This window comes from Urocitellus parryii, chromosome 3 (assembly GCF_045843805.1).
Source record: "Urocitellus parryii isolate mUroPar1 chromosome 3, mUroPar1.hap1, whole genome shotgun sequence".
In the NCBI taxonomy this organism is placed as follows: domain Eukaryota; kingdom Metazoa; phylum Chordata; class Mammalia; order Rodentia; family Sciuridae; genus Urocitellus; species Urocitellus parryii.
Genome location: NC_135533.1, coordinates 86,075,072 through 86,092,567, shown reverse-complemented (window position 1 = coordinate 86,092,567; position 17,496 = coordinate 86,075,072). Strand labels below are relative to the sequence as shown.

The 17,496-nt window shown below is 40.7% G+C and overlaps 1 protein-coding gene across 3 annotated transcripts in view; it reads right to left on the bottom strand.

Annotated features, from left to right (window-relative positions):
• Creb5 (cAMP responsive element binding protein 5) overlaps positions 1-17,496 on the bottom strand; it is a 398,582-nt gene that overhangs the window by 293,376 nt on the left and 87,710 nt on the right. For all 3 annotated transcript variants that reach the window (XM_077795986.1, XM_026407467.2, XM_026407469.2), the window contains one exon: positions 12,713-12,834. In XM_077795986.1, the coding sequence (XP_077652112.1) occupies positions 12,713-12,834 (122 nt within the window). The remainder of the gene's footprint in view (positions 1-12,712; positions 12,835-17,496) is intronic.

Here is a 17,496-nt window from a genome sequence, read left to right as displayed (position 1 = left end):
CCTCTTAAAGAGATAAATGCTCCCACACAAGTGATATCACTTAAACAGATAAATAGTCCACACTGGAAAGACACAGAGCATATGAGGAAAAACCCTGTCTTATTAGACTGGAAACAGACACACTGTATTAATGCAAAAAAATCAGCATATGGTTCTAATAGGCTTTCTTAAAATGATTTATCAGCTGTGATTAAGCCCTCAACCAGCATGTCTATCTTCATAAATAAAGCAAAAGTGCACCTTGCTCTAAAACATATCTGCAGGATCTTATTACCCAGCCCAGCACACTGTGCTCCATTTACAATGTGGCTCTGGGGAGACAAGAATTTGTGTGCAATCACAAAGTGTGTGCTCTAGAGACACTGCCAAGATTTAGGACTCTTATCTCAGAGATAGTCTTACTAAAAGTCCATTACAATGAAGGCTTATCCCCTTTCCCTCTGCCATGGAGCTCAGGACTGCTGAAATATGAACAGGTAATTAAAAGGATATGCTTGATTTTACAGTCCACCCAGTGACACAGAATCACCAAACAGCTGTTAAGGAAGGGATCTGGCACTGGGAGCAGGTTACCCCTGCCAGGGGGTTGTAGGAAGTGGGGATCATTTTAAAAAAAATCAGACTTGGTCTCTTTCCTCTTTTCTATAAAAAGGAAAAGGAAATGCAAATCTTAGTAATCCTCCTCGTTTGGACCTCCTTCTCTAGCTGGCCAATACATCAAATGGTCACAGTGATCAATATGAAAGGAAGGAGCCTTGCAAAAGACTAAGGCTTGAGGATGAGGAAGTAAGTGCTATGACTCGGAAATAAAGGGGGAGGAACCTGGTAAACAAGTGTGAGTTCACTAAGTTGCTTAAAAACGGCCTGCGTCAACTAGTTCATACGGAGGGATGTGGCTCTGTTGAAATCATTCTTACCCTTTGATTTTAAAAAGTCAGTAAGTCCAGAGGGATGAGCTGCCTAAATCCCAGGAAACAACCACACAGCATTTTCACAGGTAAGCCATTCCTAGCACACACCAGAGCACCATTGCTCCTCTCCCCTCATCGCCAAGGATTGTGTTAGAAGGATTCTTCTTATCCTCCCATTTCAGCACACTGTAGATGTGAATAGCATTCAAAGGTCAGAGACATGCATAGCGTAGCTGCCTTTCACCATCCTGAGTCCTGCATGAGCTTCTTGAACATCTCTCCTCAGGAATCATCTTCAGTTTGATTTAAGCAGAAACACAAGCTCTCAGTACTTTTTTTACTACAAACCACTGTTACATGATTTAGACGTCTGCTGTGGTACTGTGAGATTTTGTCAAAAGGCAATCAGATTTAAGAAGGGAAAGATGTAAAATCTCAGAAGAGAAAATAACACTTGAGTATTCCATAGATGTCATTTTTTCCCCTGCAAAATATACCAGCACATTTTATTAGGGGTGCAGCGTGGGGTAGTTGTGGTCTGTGACTATTGCATTCAATTAGGAGAACTATCATAATGAGGTCAAAGTAGCTTCTGTCTCCAGTTGTCATAGACTACACCCCTGGCCCTGGCCAGCTGTCTTGCAATATGTGCCTCTGTTCACAAGGGGGTCTGTGGGAAGGCATGTGTGTTTGGATCTGTACAAACTACAACCACTAATGGTAGAGCAAGTCCAAGTTCTCACTTTGCTGATGAACCAATCTGTCATGCCATCTTCACAGAGCTGTATTTGGATCGCAAATGTCTGTAAGTGCTGGTACTAAACTGGGCACTGAAGGCAATTCTAGGTCATGATCAGAATGCCTACTAGAACTTCCAAGAAATGGTCAAGGCATTACTCATAAAGCCCAGATTTCCTACTTTGACTAAAACATATGCATGAATGTGTACATTCTTATAACACACACACACACACACACACAAAAAAAAAAAAAAAAAAAACAACTCCAGCAGAGATCAGGGACAAGGAGGTATTTCCCTATCCTGATGTATGGGGAAGACACTCCTTTCAAGCATGACATCACATTGTGTTATTGTCTCTGAGAATGTGGTGTTTGGATTTCTGTTCCTGGAATCCCTTTGGGACACTTCTTGTGGTCCATATCCACAAAATGTCTGAAAAGACATTTTAGGTGAGATGTTGCAGGGGTGTATGAAACTAACACTCCCTACCTGGGGATCAGCTCTAACTTCCTTCAGATCTCAGTATATTTATCCAAAATACTTGTATTTATAATTTCTAGATTTTTGAAAAGCCATTTTAAATCATTTGAAATCACGTGTGACTTAGAGAATGACGGAACAGAATTCAGATTCCTTGTCTTCATGCAGAACTCAGACCTCCCTCCGCATCACTGCTGTTCGTTCCACACCTGGGCTGGTGGGAACAGTGCAGGAAACATTCCAGGCTGTCACTGGGTGGACCAGCAACATGGAAAAGAGCCTTCCACACATCGTACTGCAAAAGAGGCCCCCAGAATTCTGAACCATCTTGAGTATTCTCTTTGAGCACTGGGGGACCAACTGGTGGGGCTCTAAGGTGAGGCTGTCAAGCACTTTACATTCTGGAGCACTGAAGCTCCCTTTCCCCAAGCTCTGGTTAGAGAGCAATGAACAGGAATGCCTGGCTCAACGTGCCCACAAATCCAGCCATAGCCTTGCATTCATAAATCCCCTGGGAAAGTTCCCAAACTTTGTGCATAACAAATCATAGCGGGAAAGCCAGGAAGGAGGTGACTTTTCTGCCAGTGGTTGTGATTCAGTGGGACCAGTACCACATCATCTGCAGTCAATCAACCTGAGAGTCACACCAAACACAATTACTTTTCTTCTTTGGGGAGATGGCTGCTTGTAACATAAAAAACAAGCCACAGAAAAAGGCTGCTCCCAGCTCCAGCGCAGGCCAGAATCGGTCAGCACTGAAGTCAACTGTCAAAGTTTTCATATAACAGATGGTGTATTCCGCACACAACTCAGATCTCAGGGACACCTGTGGCTGCAGCCACACCAAATCCAAAATGTGAAGTTCTCACTTCAGAGAGAAGATGGGAGTACCCTCAGTGCCAACAAATGAAGCACAAGCCCCCTTCTCGCTCTAGAACAAATAAAATAACACTCTTGTGCCTTCTAATAGAAGACCAAAATGTCATCTTACACTCTGGTCGCATCTTGCCAGTCATGAATTTATTCAGAAAAGACATGCTTAGAGGAGATGCTGAGAGTAAAATCCTTTTGAAATTTCACTTCACTCAAGAGCCAGAAAAGACATCGGGACCCATCAGATAGAACAGAGTCGCAGGCGCTGACAAATAAGTAATAGCCTTTAAGACTCCAGAAAGCAAAGAACAAAGGGAAAACCAAGGAGGTGAAGCCTGCATCAGGTGACCCACTGAGCAGGAGGAAGGTGTCACAATGTGTGCCTACCCAAGGGACTCACTCTGACCTGAGCTTTAACCCTGCCAACCTGTAAGCCCCTCTGATTGGCCAGAATAATCCGTCCTAAAAAGTGAGGACTGCGGACACAGGTAATTCAGGGGAGGAAATCCACCCTTTTGCTATCAATTTTCCTAGGTTTTTGGACTTTGGTGGGAGATGGGTGAAGAACCAGGAAAGTGTCCTACAGGGCTCTGATAGGAAAGTCAGTGATTGCACCACAGGTTGGAGTTGAAGGTCAACGTGCTAGAAATATGGACAGGAGGAATGCCCGGAATTCCAGTTCCTGGCCTCAGACTTATCAGTATGGAAATAACTTAACAACACACAAATGTTAAGCAAGGTTCCCAGAGTAAATCATTCCCATTCCTGCCCCTACCCACACTTAACGTTCACCTGGATTTATGAGATGATGGCGGCACGGACGATTTCTTGCAACTATTATACCATTTTCCTTTCCTCTTTTTACAATGTCAGTTTCTTCTCACGTCTCTGTGAGGGGCCCAGGTAAGTAACCTTGCGACAGATGCTCCCAGAGCCCAATTTTTGGTCTGATTTTTCAAATGTGAGTGCTGTTTTTCTGCCTGGAACGGAAGCTTCATCTCTTAGTCATTTTATTTGAATCTGGCCCAGAAAGCAGATCTGTTTTCCTGCTTGCCTTTGGGAGCGTTGATGCAAGGCCCCTGGAGAACAGCAGGAGCTTCCTCTGCATATGCAGAGGCCTCCTGTGCCCAGGTATGCAGCTGCCTCTGTGGGCCTGTCTGGGGTGTTGGAAATCCTGAATTACTCACAGCTGGGGAAGTTGGTTCCTTCAGAGGAGAGTGTCCATTTAAGGGTGTGATTCCATTTGGGTTAATACCTTGAAATCCTTTTCTGGCTTGCCTGCCCCCAGATAGGTAAGAAGGGATTTAAACAAGCTGAGGACCCAACCCAGCCTGGAATAGAAAGATCACCTTGATGAGAACATCTCCTGCTGGGAAAAGCGGCCTTTTTCATAGCCCCTAAAGCCAAGCTTCATAATTGTTTTAGTGAGGATCATTCCAGCCAAATAATTCAATTGCACTAATTTTCAGCTACAGTCAGGCCGCCTGATGGGAAGGCAGGGTAGAGCCAGTGAGCAGGCACTGCAGGCTGCTCTGAGCTGACCATGTTGCCTGTGGAGCTCCAGGGTTCTGCTGAGTTTTGGGCTACTTTTTCCCCACCCTGGTTGCTTTTTTTTTAGCCAACCCCTGACCTTTGATCTTTTAAGATCTGTTTCATGAATAGAATGTTCTAGAAACAGGACCTGGGTGACCACATGATGATGTAGGATGTAGTAAAATACAGCAGATGCTATGTTGATCAAGCTTCCAGTGCACATCCGCACCAACTCCTCTACCTTTTAACAATGGGCTTTCCACTGAACCACAAGAGAGAAAGGAAAAGCAGCTTCAAGAAAAAAGTTGTATTTTGTTGTTTTTGTTACTTTTCAACATTTTAGTGGGTTTCTTTCTTTTTGATTAAAATGCATCCTATTTGACAATAATGCTAGGTCTTGAAAGTTACCCTAAAGACCAAGTATCTTGGCCGGGCGTGGTGGCACAGGCCTGTAATCCCAGCGGCCCAGGAGGCTGAGGCAAGAGGATCACGAGTTCAAAGCCAGCCTCAGCAAAAGCAAGGCACTGAGCAACTCAGTGAGATCCTGTCTCTAAATAAAATACGAAATAGGGTTGGGGGTGTGGATCAGTGGTTGAGTGTCCCTGAGTTCAATTCACAGTACCTTACCACCACCAAAAATAAGACCAAGTATCTTTCTTGAATCCTTCAGCAATAACCCCAGCAGGAAGCGGTGATGACTGAGCATGAGGTAACAAGAATGGAAAATAAAGGGAAGATCTGTGGCCTCTTTCCTGAGCACATGAAGGCAAGGAAAGGGGGGTGACAAAGCAAAGTTGAGTCCTGTAGGGAGTGAGTAAAATCTGCCTCTGACAATACCCAGGGGAGTCAGACAGGGTGGGGTCTGTGGGCTTAGCCCTCCAAGCAGCTTTGTCAGGAACAGCAGGGTGTATTCAAGGAGGAACACCAGTCCAGTGCTACTGGAGGTTGAGGCTAATATCTGGGTCCAAGGCGAGGGCTAAGTATATAAAGGAATTGTCTGGGTGGAGTTCAGTGCTAAGCTGCCAGAATCGCAGGTTTTCTATAGATAAAGTGTAAATAGAAACCACCTGAGACTGAATATATCCAAAAAACAAGGAGGCAGAGATGGGACCTTCACAGAGGTAGGAGAAAAGCCAGAGCAAGTCATGCCTACCACCCACCCACTCTCCTCTGTCTCTCCTGTGTTTCTTTGTTTTTTCAAATGGGGGAAATATTACTAGTATAACTGTCTGTCATTATTCTCAGTTAATTAAGGGGACCAAAATCAAATTATCATTAATAACATGTTTAAAATGTCCTATGTGGACCTGAATATGCTTCATGAATATGGATATGCTTTGGTCATTACCATACCCAGTCACAAGTGAGGAGGAAACACTGATGCAAGTCAAGGAGAGATTCCCAAATGAATGACCAGATTTCTCTAGTATTATGATATCTATTAGACTGGATCCAACCCCTCTCCCCAGCTCTTCTACTCTGTAGCATAAAGTAAAAACAGGAGTCAACTGAGGGGCACCTTAGGGGAGAACCCCCATCATTGGGCACAGGAATGCACAAACTTTTCAATTCTGACCAATTCTGACCTCTGGAAACTTTGGGTCAGTTCTCAAAAGGACATCCAATAGACACCTCCCTCTATCTTATCACATTATCTTCCATATGATAGAAAATATAAATAAAGCATGGGATAAATAATTTAAACAATTCATGCTAAACTCAGAGAACAAGCAAACCTGCCACAGGGGAGGAGATATTCATCTACGGTTACTGCTACCATGACCTTCCCCTTTTGATTTGCCTTATAAGGCTGGCTTGAAGGCAGAGCTTCAAACTTCCAAACTTAGGCCTAGAAGGGAAGTCCTCAGTCTCAGGAGGTAAGATAATTCTTTACTGTGAAAGTCAGTTGATAAGGATTCATCTGTTAAGGTCCAAATTATCCAAATATACAACTCTCAGAGGGAGACGATAAACCAATACCTGGTATCCACTTCATCAGTCTTCCTTCAAGCTGTGGGCACCCCTCAACAAACTCATTTGATATCAAGGGGTCACTCTTTGAAAGATGATACAGTATGCATTTTGCAGCTTTAGGAAACCCTAACTTTCCACCCCAAACAAACAAATAAAAAGTCCTGTGAGTTTTTTTATTGTCCACTCTATTTTAAAGTCGAGGCAGAACTTAAGATCACACCCTAGTTCACCCACATATGCGGCAGTGGATAACCGTCTTTAATAATCCCTGGTAGGATTGTACTCATTATTTCTAAATCCCAGTGACCTAAAACATATGAAATAGCTTCCCGTTTATCCACTGGTTTAGTCATTCCCCTGAGTAGGATGCAAAGATCAAGCCAGATTCTCTTTCAACATCAAATTCCACCTAAGATGAGGACATAATTCTAACCTATAGGAGGAAGATGAATGCTATTCACATCTACAGTGTGCTGAAATGGGAGGATAAGAGGAATCCTTCTAACACAAGCCATGAGTATTGCAGCCAGTGGAGTGGGAAAAAAATAGGTTGTCATCTCCAATATCACAGTCGAGGGGTATTTTCTTTCAGTCATGCTGATAAAAAATGGAAAAGATCAAAAACAGTCTCATCTACTAGGATTAAGCAAACACAGTGACTTCTCAAAACCTGGATAAAACCAAGTTTAAGTTTCAGAATATTCTTTTTCTCTAGAGTTCTGAGGGAGGAAGGGATTGTTTTACACAAATATCTTAGAAGCAACATGCTAACACAACCGGAAACATGCAGCTGTTGCAAGTTTGCTCAACTTGGCATCTTATTTCCCATCCAGTACCACTCATCCCTGCCCCACAGCATGGCCAGGCTGACTAGTGGCTCACAGGAGCAAGGCTGGTAAGAAGGCAAAGGGGCTCCCTCTCTGCACCCTCTCTCTCTCCAAGGAACTGGTGACATCAGGTAACAGGATTTATAGGTTCAGAATGGAATCAGATTGAACAGCCTACTTTCTGAACCAAGGCTGACCTGGCCAGGCCCTCTTCTGTGACTCCTATTGAGTTGGGATTCAAGATCTTAGGATTGGAGCTTGTCCCTTGCTCCCATGTGCTAAACAGCCGACACCCTCTGGGGAAAAGACTGCACTTTTCATCATTTGGGCAGGAATTCTAGAGCATGGAAATGTCCTAATTTGCTATTTCTACATCAGCATAATGAGTTATATTCAGGTCCTATGGGAGAATAGCAACACTTAGCACTTATACAGCATGCTTTTCATCTCAAGTCTTTAACCATGTTAGGCTGTAATGTTATATTTCTCTCAGCAAGACAAAAGAGTTCATTTGTTGTCCCTTCAATTGCCCTTCCTTCCTCACAAACACACAACATCTCTTATATGTTGAAGTTATCTCCTGCTTCCTAGATGTATATTATTCAATCTCTTTTTTTAAAAAAAGGTAATTAAATAAATATAAAAGGTTGATTCACCCTTCTTTTTCTTTTTCTCTTATTAAAATCCTCTGTTTTTCTCTCCTCTAATATGGAACACAGAATCAGAACAGATTGTCTACTCAGCGTTTCCGTAAGAGCTAGGGTTCTCTTCTTGACTTGATTCTTCAAGCTTTACAGTCTTCTGCATCATCTCTGGACACTGAAGAGCACTGAAGTCTCTGTCTTAGAGGATTCTGGAAGATTCTGTCCATCTCTATGCTTAGAACTCTCTACTCCCTTTACTTCTGGCCCAGAAAAGTCTTTCCCATTCTTGTGGAATTACTACACTAGCTAGTCTCTCTTCCCCCTGAATTCCAGACTTGTACATCCATCTGCTGAGCCACTATCTCCACTTTAGTTTAAAAACAAAACTCTCAATTCCACCCCGTGCCCAACCTGCTCCTCCCATAGACCACTCCATCCTTCTAGTTGTACAAGCCAAAATTCTGGTTTCATTCTTGATTCTACTCTTCCTATTACTCCCCAGTCTAATCCATCCCCAGCAAATCCTGCTGCCTTTATCTTCATAATGCATCCAGAATCTAACAACCCCTCCATCTCTACTGTGGGATAATCTGCTCTCATCTTCAATCTAGATTCTTTTAATATCTTCTTAACTGTTGTCTCTGCCACTGCCCTCCAACAACTTACTTTCAATTCAACAGCCAACGTGATCTTTCTAAAACACTAAGGCAGATCCCATCATTCCTCCGCTTAGAATTGTGCTGTGGCTCCCCATCTCACTTGGAGTAAAAGCCAAAGCCCTTTAAACAACCTGCAAGGCCCTCCTGGATCAGATCTTGGCCTTATCTGCAACGCCCCCCTCAAATAAGCCCCTTTGCAATGCCTACAATATGCAGCATGTCATCCAGCCTCAGGATTTTGCACTTATGTTCTCTCAACTCCTAACACTCTTCTCCCCAGTAGGCACCTGGCTCAGCCTTCTCCTCTGCATCTCTGCTTACATGTCCATCAGTGAGAAATGCCCTCTCAGGCTCTCAGCCTCCCAGGGCCCCACCCTGCTGCATATAGCACTTATCACCATCTGAAATGTTAGACAGATTCTTCACTTCTTTACTCTTTGTATTGTTTATCATCTTTATTCAGTGGTATGCTCATCAAATGCCTTGGACAGTGCCTGGCATGTGGTGGACATCTGAAAATATTTCTTGAAAGAAAAATTAGTGAACAAAGTTATACTGTGTGTTTCAGGACATGGACTATCCTGAGTTCTTAGCCACAGGCAAGCTGAGATTTGTGATGTCTGCTAGTGAGTTACAACATACTTTTTTTTGGGGGGGGGGCAGATCTTATTAAAGAGTTATGAGGCTATGAGTTTACATTCACATAAAACTTTGAGGCAATTATGGAATATGTTATCTGCTCTGTGTAACACTGATAAAGATATTGGGACTTTTTGACCTGCTGATAGCCTGTCCTTAACATATTGGGATGTTTGGGGCAAAGGGTTTCAGGATAATCTATAGAATGTGTAGAACAGAATTTTCTCCAATCGGCAGTTAGATGGCTTAAACAAGGATAAATTCTCTATTTTCTCTTTAACAGGATTTTCTTCTAATCCTCCCCATATTTGTGTATAAAGTACTTAGAGATTTCAAACAAGAACGCTTTTAAACAAACTCTCCAGATAAATTAATCCATCTTCCACTTTACAAAAAAAGTGCTCATGAACCAATGTGAGTCTTTTGTTAAAGGGCTCAGAGGCAAAAAAGAAAAACCAGAAGAACTGGAGATGTCAGATTAAAAGGAAATAACCATCTGAGAGCAGAGAAGAAGGAAAAGAGCAGACAATACTCCAGGGTAGCTAATAAGCTATGTGTTGAATAAGGACTTCGTGTCTCTACGTTTTCAAGAGGCAAAAGAATAAATGAAGTAGTATGTGGAGGTGGCAGTGTGCCAGAGATGTCCACATCTGGAGAAATGGTCCAGGGAATAGGTAAAAGGGTATTGTCAGATTGGGGAGCATCCCTTCTACTCTTTATTTCTGCACACCCTCCAGCTTCCAAAGAAACACTAGGTAGAATCCACCAACAGTTCATTTGGCCGTTGAATGAGTTCTGTGCTTTAGGCCTCCAGAGGATACCCTCTAGTGTAGTGATGGCCACCTGAGTAAATGAGACAAAGAAAGAGGAAGCCTCAACAGCCCAAATGCGGACCAGCTTCTAGTGCATGCAAGTGAGGCTGGGGCATGAAACTGTGGCGTCCTAAGATGCAAACCACAGGGCATGCTGGCTGCAGGATCACCACCCACAGACCCATCATGAATCATCCCCACAGACTATGAGAAGCATTTAAAAGAAAGAAAACACATAGTTCTACAGTTGCAATAGTTCTTTCTCAATGTTGCTTACCTAATTATTTTAATTTTTTAATGATTTGTACTTCTTCCCAACCCACAAGGCATTTACAGCAACTCACCAAACATGGTTAGTATAAAATTTTTTTTAAATTAAAAATCAGGACCAGAGAAAATATGAACTAGAACTGAAAGTCTAGTACATGGAGGAAGTAAAATATGGCTCATCATAGTGTTCTAAAAAGTTCTCCAAGTTAAGCAATAAATTTGGCTTTTTGTTCACCTAGCAGTCAAAGCGAAAAGAGAAACAACCAGTTACACGATTCTCATGTCCAGGAAGAGAAAATATTTCAGTTCTTTGGGGGAAGCAAATCATTTCCTGGAATTCAGTTCTGCAAGAATTCCTCACATTGGCTTCGTATAGGAAATCATGTATAATGCAGCGGAGAATTTCGAAAACCACACCCCTACTGTGAGCTTCACAAAACCATTCTTGGTGAAATGTCTTTAGGAAAAGCAAGAGCATTAAAACCATTCTACCACACATGAAGACAACATGGGCCAAGCAGACATCTTTCAATGGCTCAGTTTATCTAAGAAGCCAACTTTGATTATCTCAAGAAATGACCAAATTTAATTCCTCTAACAGTCTTCTACATCAGCAAACCTACCAAAGGAACTAAATTGATTATTCAACCAGAGGAAATTTACTAGATGAGACTTCCTACTTGTCCTTTGCTATTTTCATGGCTTTTCAAAATATAATTCCATTGAAATGAGATATAGAATTATACCTTGTATTTTTATCGAGTTAATTTTTTAAGTGCTCATAACTTTATTATTTGCCTAGTAAATGGTACTTATTATATAAGTATTTGCTTTCAAACAAGAAAAAGGCACTCTATGTCATTTAGCTGGGTAGTGGATGAGAGTGTCAAATATAAATAAGAAAGTAATTATAAATAAATAAAATGAATTGAGATTTTGTACCCCTCTTATATTTATATCAATTCTTTTTCTGATTTTTCCCCCTAAAGCTGTACAAACTGAATACAAGCCCTGGCCTATCATGATGTAAGAATGTGACATGAAAAATCTGGTGGAGGGGGATTATTATAATTTCACAGAGAGGAAGATTCAAAGACTTTGAAACACTCAGAGAAATGTCAGTCTTTTAAAATTTCCTCTCCAGTTGGAACAGCTGGAACTTTGGAATTCATGAGTACCTAGCTAGCCCTTCCTTTCAATCATCTTTCACGTTTTAACTTTCTGTTCATGGACTGTGTCTAATTTGTTTTTCAGTAGGCTGTGGACATTAGTAATGCTCTATGACAGTGACACAAAAAAATACTAAAAAGCAACCTTGTCACCTTTATCTGTGACCCCATCTTCTTTATTTCATCGTGTAAAGTGATTTTATAATTCCCACACAGTGTTAAAATAAAAATAGAATATATTCTAAAGGATTTCATAAAGTGAATTTCTTACATTTGTATATATTTATTTATTCATTTATTTATTTATTTTGAGTTGTAGTTGGACACAATACCTTTATTTATTTATTTATTTATTTATTTATTTATTTATTTATTTTTATGTGGTGCTGAGGATCAAACCCAGGGCCTTGCATGTGCTGCTAAGTGAGTGCTCTACCACTGAACCACAGCCCCAGCCTGATTTTCTTACATTTTTAAAAGATATGCTTTTTTTTTAAAAAAAAATGTTTTTTAGCTGTAGATGATCATAATACCTTATTTATTTATTTTTATGTGGTGCTGAGGACCGAGCCCAGGGCCTCACAAGTTAGGCAAGTGCTCTACAGTTGAGCCACAACCCCAGCCCAATTTCTTACATTTTTAAGAACAACAACAACAAAAAAAAAAAAAGTATTTATTTCACCAACAAGAGGTGTTCAATAATCTGACCAGGTAACATAAACAGGAAGTAATTATGAATCTGTGGAAGATTATGAAACACACACAGTTATAAGCTGGGCCCAAACCAGATGAACTCCCCTCTCCTGCGCCTGTGATTCAGCTGTTCTCTTACCCTTTGACTCTTGTCTTCTGTGCTCACCACCCATGTAAGGCTGATGCTAAATATTTAGCAAAATAAAACTACTGGTTGAAAATCAAAATAGTGAGTTTATCCACACAGCTTCAAGAATCAGGTAACTTTTTTTCTTGCTTTAATTTAATATTTGATACATTTATTTTCTCATGATTTATCCAAGCTTTGGATTCTACCCACCATCAGGGATTCAAACACTTGCAAAGACACGAAGTATTATTTCAAGCAACTTCAATGGACTCTGTGGTGTCACTTGCTTTCCGGGTGGAAGTTTCTAGCCAGCGTTAGGGAAGCACCTCTCCAGGTATCCTCCTCAACAAACCTACCCGCTTGCTGCTCTCCTCCTCCTGAGCCTTTCTGAACTCGTGCTCAAAGGAGCAGTCCAGCTCGCTGAAGAGGCCCACCTCCTCGCAGTTCTTCAGGAATCTCGTGGGGGTCGGAGTCTGATCTGAAAACAGAGGCCCAGTGATCATAAATGGGGCTCTTTCTCAAAAGCCAGTGGCAGCCTGAACTAAATCCATGAACACCCTCCCCTTGGCTTACTAAGATGCCTGCCATTCACCCACAACCTCCCAGCCCTTTAAATGAAATGATAGCGGACAAGCAAAGAAACTCATCAACTCCAAAGTAGGGATACAATGGATGGAAGACTGTGGTACTTGGGGACCCCCCACATCTCCCTCTGGACAACTTTACAAGACCTTGCTGCCCTCCACTTGACTGAAGTTCTTATCACTTGATTATGCATTACAACTGTGTAACTTTGTCTTTTTTTTTTTTCTTTCTTCTAACTGGAAGAAAATGATTTAGCTAAAATCAGTCCAAAGATCTTCTGTGCCAATGTTAAGCCTGACTTCAGAGGGGGCAGAAAGAAAACAAAAGGCTTTCTAAAGAGTTTTACAGCAAACAAAAAAGAAACAAACAATCATGATAGTTCCTTTTTCTTAATGGGAAAAAAACTTCAGCAATTCTCTCTCATTCTGAGAATCATAGAAGGATGATAAAAGGTTCCAAGTCAAACACATTCAGTTTCCATCATTTAAAAATATCATTATTAATTTTATTTTCCTTTGCTGTAGCCAAAAGAATGTTCTGAGAATATTCTTAAAAAGGAAAAGAATTTCTTTCATATTCTTGACTTTCTAGAGAGCTTACTACTTAGAAAACTGGGAAGTTGAAATCATGATTTGTGGCATATTTTTGTAGCATTTGCTGTTCATAAAATATTTTCATGTGCATTTTCTGGAATCTAATCTCATAAGATCCTAGGTGGTAGGTAAGGTGGAATGGCGCCTTTATAATCACTAAGGTCAGTCATCTGCCTACTGAAATGTACTTGAGTTGACAAGAATGACAACGTATGAACTGCCTTTATAAGAAGAGAGAAAGTTCATGGAAGGAAGCATAGCCATATAATTTTTTTCCAAAATAAGGAAAATTGAGATGCAGAGTGATTGAGGGTCTTGCTTCAGTTCTCCTGGGTAAATGATGGCGACACCAGGATTACAACCAAAGCCTCAGTGTTATTTCCATTGTTACATGTGTTTTCTCTACCTAAGCCTCTGATGGACACTGCCAGATTGATGGTGGCATTTGTCCACCAGACCTACATGTAGTCTCAGCATCTCCTTCTACACAGTTGTCTAAGCCATCACCACCAGGCAACTGATGAGTACCCCTAATTTGAAACAAATCTGCCATTCCTACCCTCTGTAAATGTCTATATTACGATAAATTAGAACTATATTTACTTCTCTAAATTATGTGGAGTAGTTAATCCCAGTAAAACGGTAAATATCCACAGAGCTTCAAAGACTATATTAATATCCGTGAAGCAGAAAATGGTTGGATATCTCCACTGAATCAGCTCTTCATTCCCTATGAGAAAGGGATATTAAAATTCCAAAAGGTGGACTTGGATTCCAGAACAGAAAAATCCCATCTGTATTCTTCCCCATTCTTAATCTGATCTCCAAGATATGAAGCTGTCTTGTTAGTCTGCAGAAAGCCCACCACAGATGATCATAAATTGGGCATTTATGAGATATGGAAAAGATCGGCTTTTGTTGAGAATTATTTTATTGGCACATTAATTAACTTATTAAGATGTATACATATAAATCTATGCATTATATATTTAAATATAAAACTATTGCATGCTGATGGAAGTCAAAATTAATATTTGTGCAGGACTTCGTAGTTTACAAACATTTTCACTCATACTCTGTAGAATCCTTGAACTTCTATAAAGTAAATAAGGTGAATAATATTTTTAAAATTGAAAAATAAGCTTCCTCATAGAAGGTCTCACAACTTGTAGCCATCTTATCACTAAGTGATTGCTTACTGTCAGACACAATTCCTTTTCAATCTAAATTCTGTGCTCTTTGCCCTCCAAGACGTTCTAATGTATGTGTGTAAAAGACAATTTTGACAATCCAGTTACCTATATTTGAAAACAGCATGATTCTGGAGAAGTTACTCATATTTCCTGTCCTTTGTATTTCTTATCTTTCAAAGAAAGTTCTAACGTTTTCAGATTCTATAAATTCTAAAGTCACCCCTCTCATGGGTTAGCTTCAAAAGTCACTGTCCATAGGCCAAGAAATACCTGACTATTAAAAGGACATCAAATGAGAACATCAGTAATGGTGGGAACGAGTGATAAAGTCAGAAGTCAAGCTTAGGTATGCAGAGTTTTCTGACTAGAAGGTGTAAGGCAAATACAGAATAGAAATAAAAGGCATGTGTGAGAGACAGAGAGAGACGGACATAATTTTATCATTAATTGGTTAACCTAATATCTCATGGTTTTTCTGAAATAGAACCATTCTTGGAACCATTTATATCCTCCATACAATAGAGATGCACCATAAGCCTCCCAATTCTCTAGTATCTCACAAGAATATTTCTGAGAAGACACCTCAAAACAGAACTGAAATATGAGGCCACTTGTCATCAGTAGGAATTTAGCACACAGGTTTTTGTTCCTCTATGCATCTTTGGTATAGACTGAGCACTTACAGGCCATGATTCAAGGCAGAGAGAAAATCACTCCAGCAGCCTCCATGAGACTCCTGAACTCTGAGAGGAGTCAGGAGACGGTCCATGAAATTAAACGCAGGACAGCAGGTGAGGGGCCAAGCTGTACGAAGTTGAGGGGAGTGTCTCATCTGCTCCAAAGCAAAATTATTCCCAGAAACCAGCACAAAAACCTACATACACAAACAAAGGAGTTGGATGGTGGTTCAGGGATTTGGAGGACATTGCCCATCATCTTGGGCCTCTTCAGTAACAGGAAACAAAAGCCATGGAGTGAGGGTGGTCCTGGGTTGCAAAGACAGCTGCTTCCACCTCCAGAGCAGAAAGCCCAGAAGGTGGTCCTAGGATTGTCACCAAATGTGATTTTCTTTGCTGCGGCATATTAAAAAAAAAAAGTCCATATCTATATCCACATTTGGCTCTTCCTAATTTTTAATTCATCTTCTTCTTGTGAATGAGCTCTCCTTTCTAGTTACGACAGGAACCATGAGAGCTTAGCTTTTAACATATATTAGAATGCAATACAGGATCTGTAGTTGTCTTTGATCTCACCTGGTACCAGCTCCAAGCAAGCCAAGAAATGTACAAATGTTCAAAGAGGAAGACAGCTCAATCTATCCCATGGCTTAAATAAAGTGGTGGAATTTCTCAGTCCCATGAATACCTATATGAAATAATTGCTCCTACTGGAACTAGACCTGAAGTTAGTGGTTAAAATCCATGTTTATAAACCAAAATGCTTGCAAAAGTTATCTTATTGAGATCCAAGAGCACACACCAGTGACTTCTGGCATCAGAAATTTCTATATGCTGAATAATAATAGCTTATGCTTTTGTAGTAAGGAGTGTTCATTCAGTAGAGATAAAAGATACTCCCAGGTCTTACAGGAACTGGTTTCAATAGGAATTCCAAGCTGAGATGATTGATTAAGGTTTTATGCTCACCTCTTTTTTTTTTTTTTTTTTTTTTTTTTTTTTTTTTTTAGTGCTTCCATTTCAGGGAGGAATATCTGAATAAGAGAAAGGGATAACTCCGAATCTCAAACTAACCTCAAAGTTAATAACTTTTGAATTTGAACTTCACCTGACTCGAAAGGTTTCATACACCTGAATTGATGCTGCCTAAACACCTGCACATTCCCCCGCTCTCCCAGAGAGTTGGCAAATAGCACACTGGGTTCCCAGGAGACCTGAGCCAGCAGAAAACCTTATCCACTTCTCTTCCTATACCTGGTGGTCCTGCGGGAGTCCCTTATGAATTGGACAAGAATGATTGGTACCAAATAAAAGAGGGTAAAATCCTGGCATTTGCTGCAACATGGATGAAGCTGGAGAACATTATGCAAAGTGAAATAAGTCAGGAATGGAAAATCAAACTCTGCATGTTTTCTTTTATATAGAGAAGCTGAAAAGTTCAACTCACAGAAGTAGCAAGAGAACATGGGAAGGCTGGGTGGTAAAAAGAATGGTTAACAGGATGGGGGTACAGTTGGATAGAGGGAGTAACTCCTAATGTTCTATAGCACAATAGGATAACTATGGGTGACAACAATTTGTTGTGTATCTCCAAAGAGCTAGTAGAGAGGACTTTGAATGTTTCCAACACAAATAAGTGAAACATGTTTGATATGATGGACATGCCAGTTACCCTAATCTGATCATCACATGTACTACATGAATTGAAATATCACACTGTACTCCATAAATATGTAAGATTATTATGTGTCAATTAAAAACCAAAAGTTAATTTTAAAAAAGATAAGCCTTAAAAGGGATTTTAAGATGGGCATGGTGGCACATGCCTATAATCCCAGTAGCTCTGGAAGCTGAGACAGAAGGATCGCAAGTTCAAAACCAGCCTCAGCAACAGTGAGGCACTAAGCAAATCAGTGAGACCCTATCTCTAAATAAAATACAAAATAGGGCTGAGAGTGTGGCTTAGTAGTTGAGTGTCCTGAGTTCAATCCCCAGTACACTCCCCACGCCCCCCCCCCGCAAAAAAAAAAAAAAACAGAATTTAAAAAATGTCTTTGCAAAGTTTGTCATATTCCATTATTGGTTCCTTGCT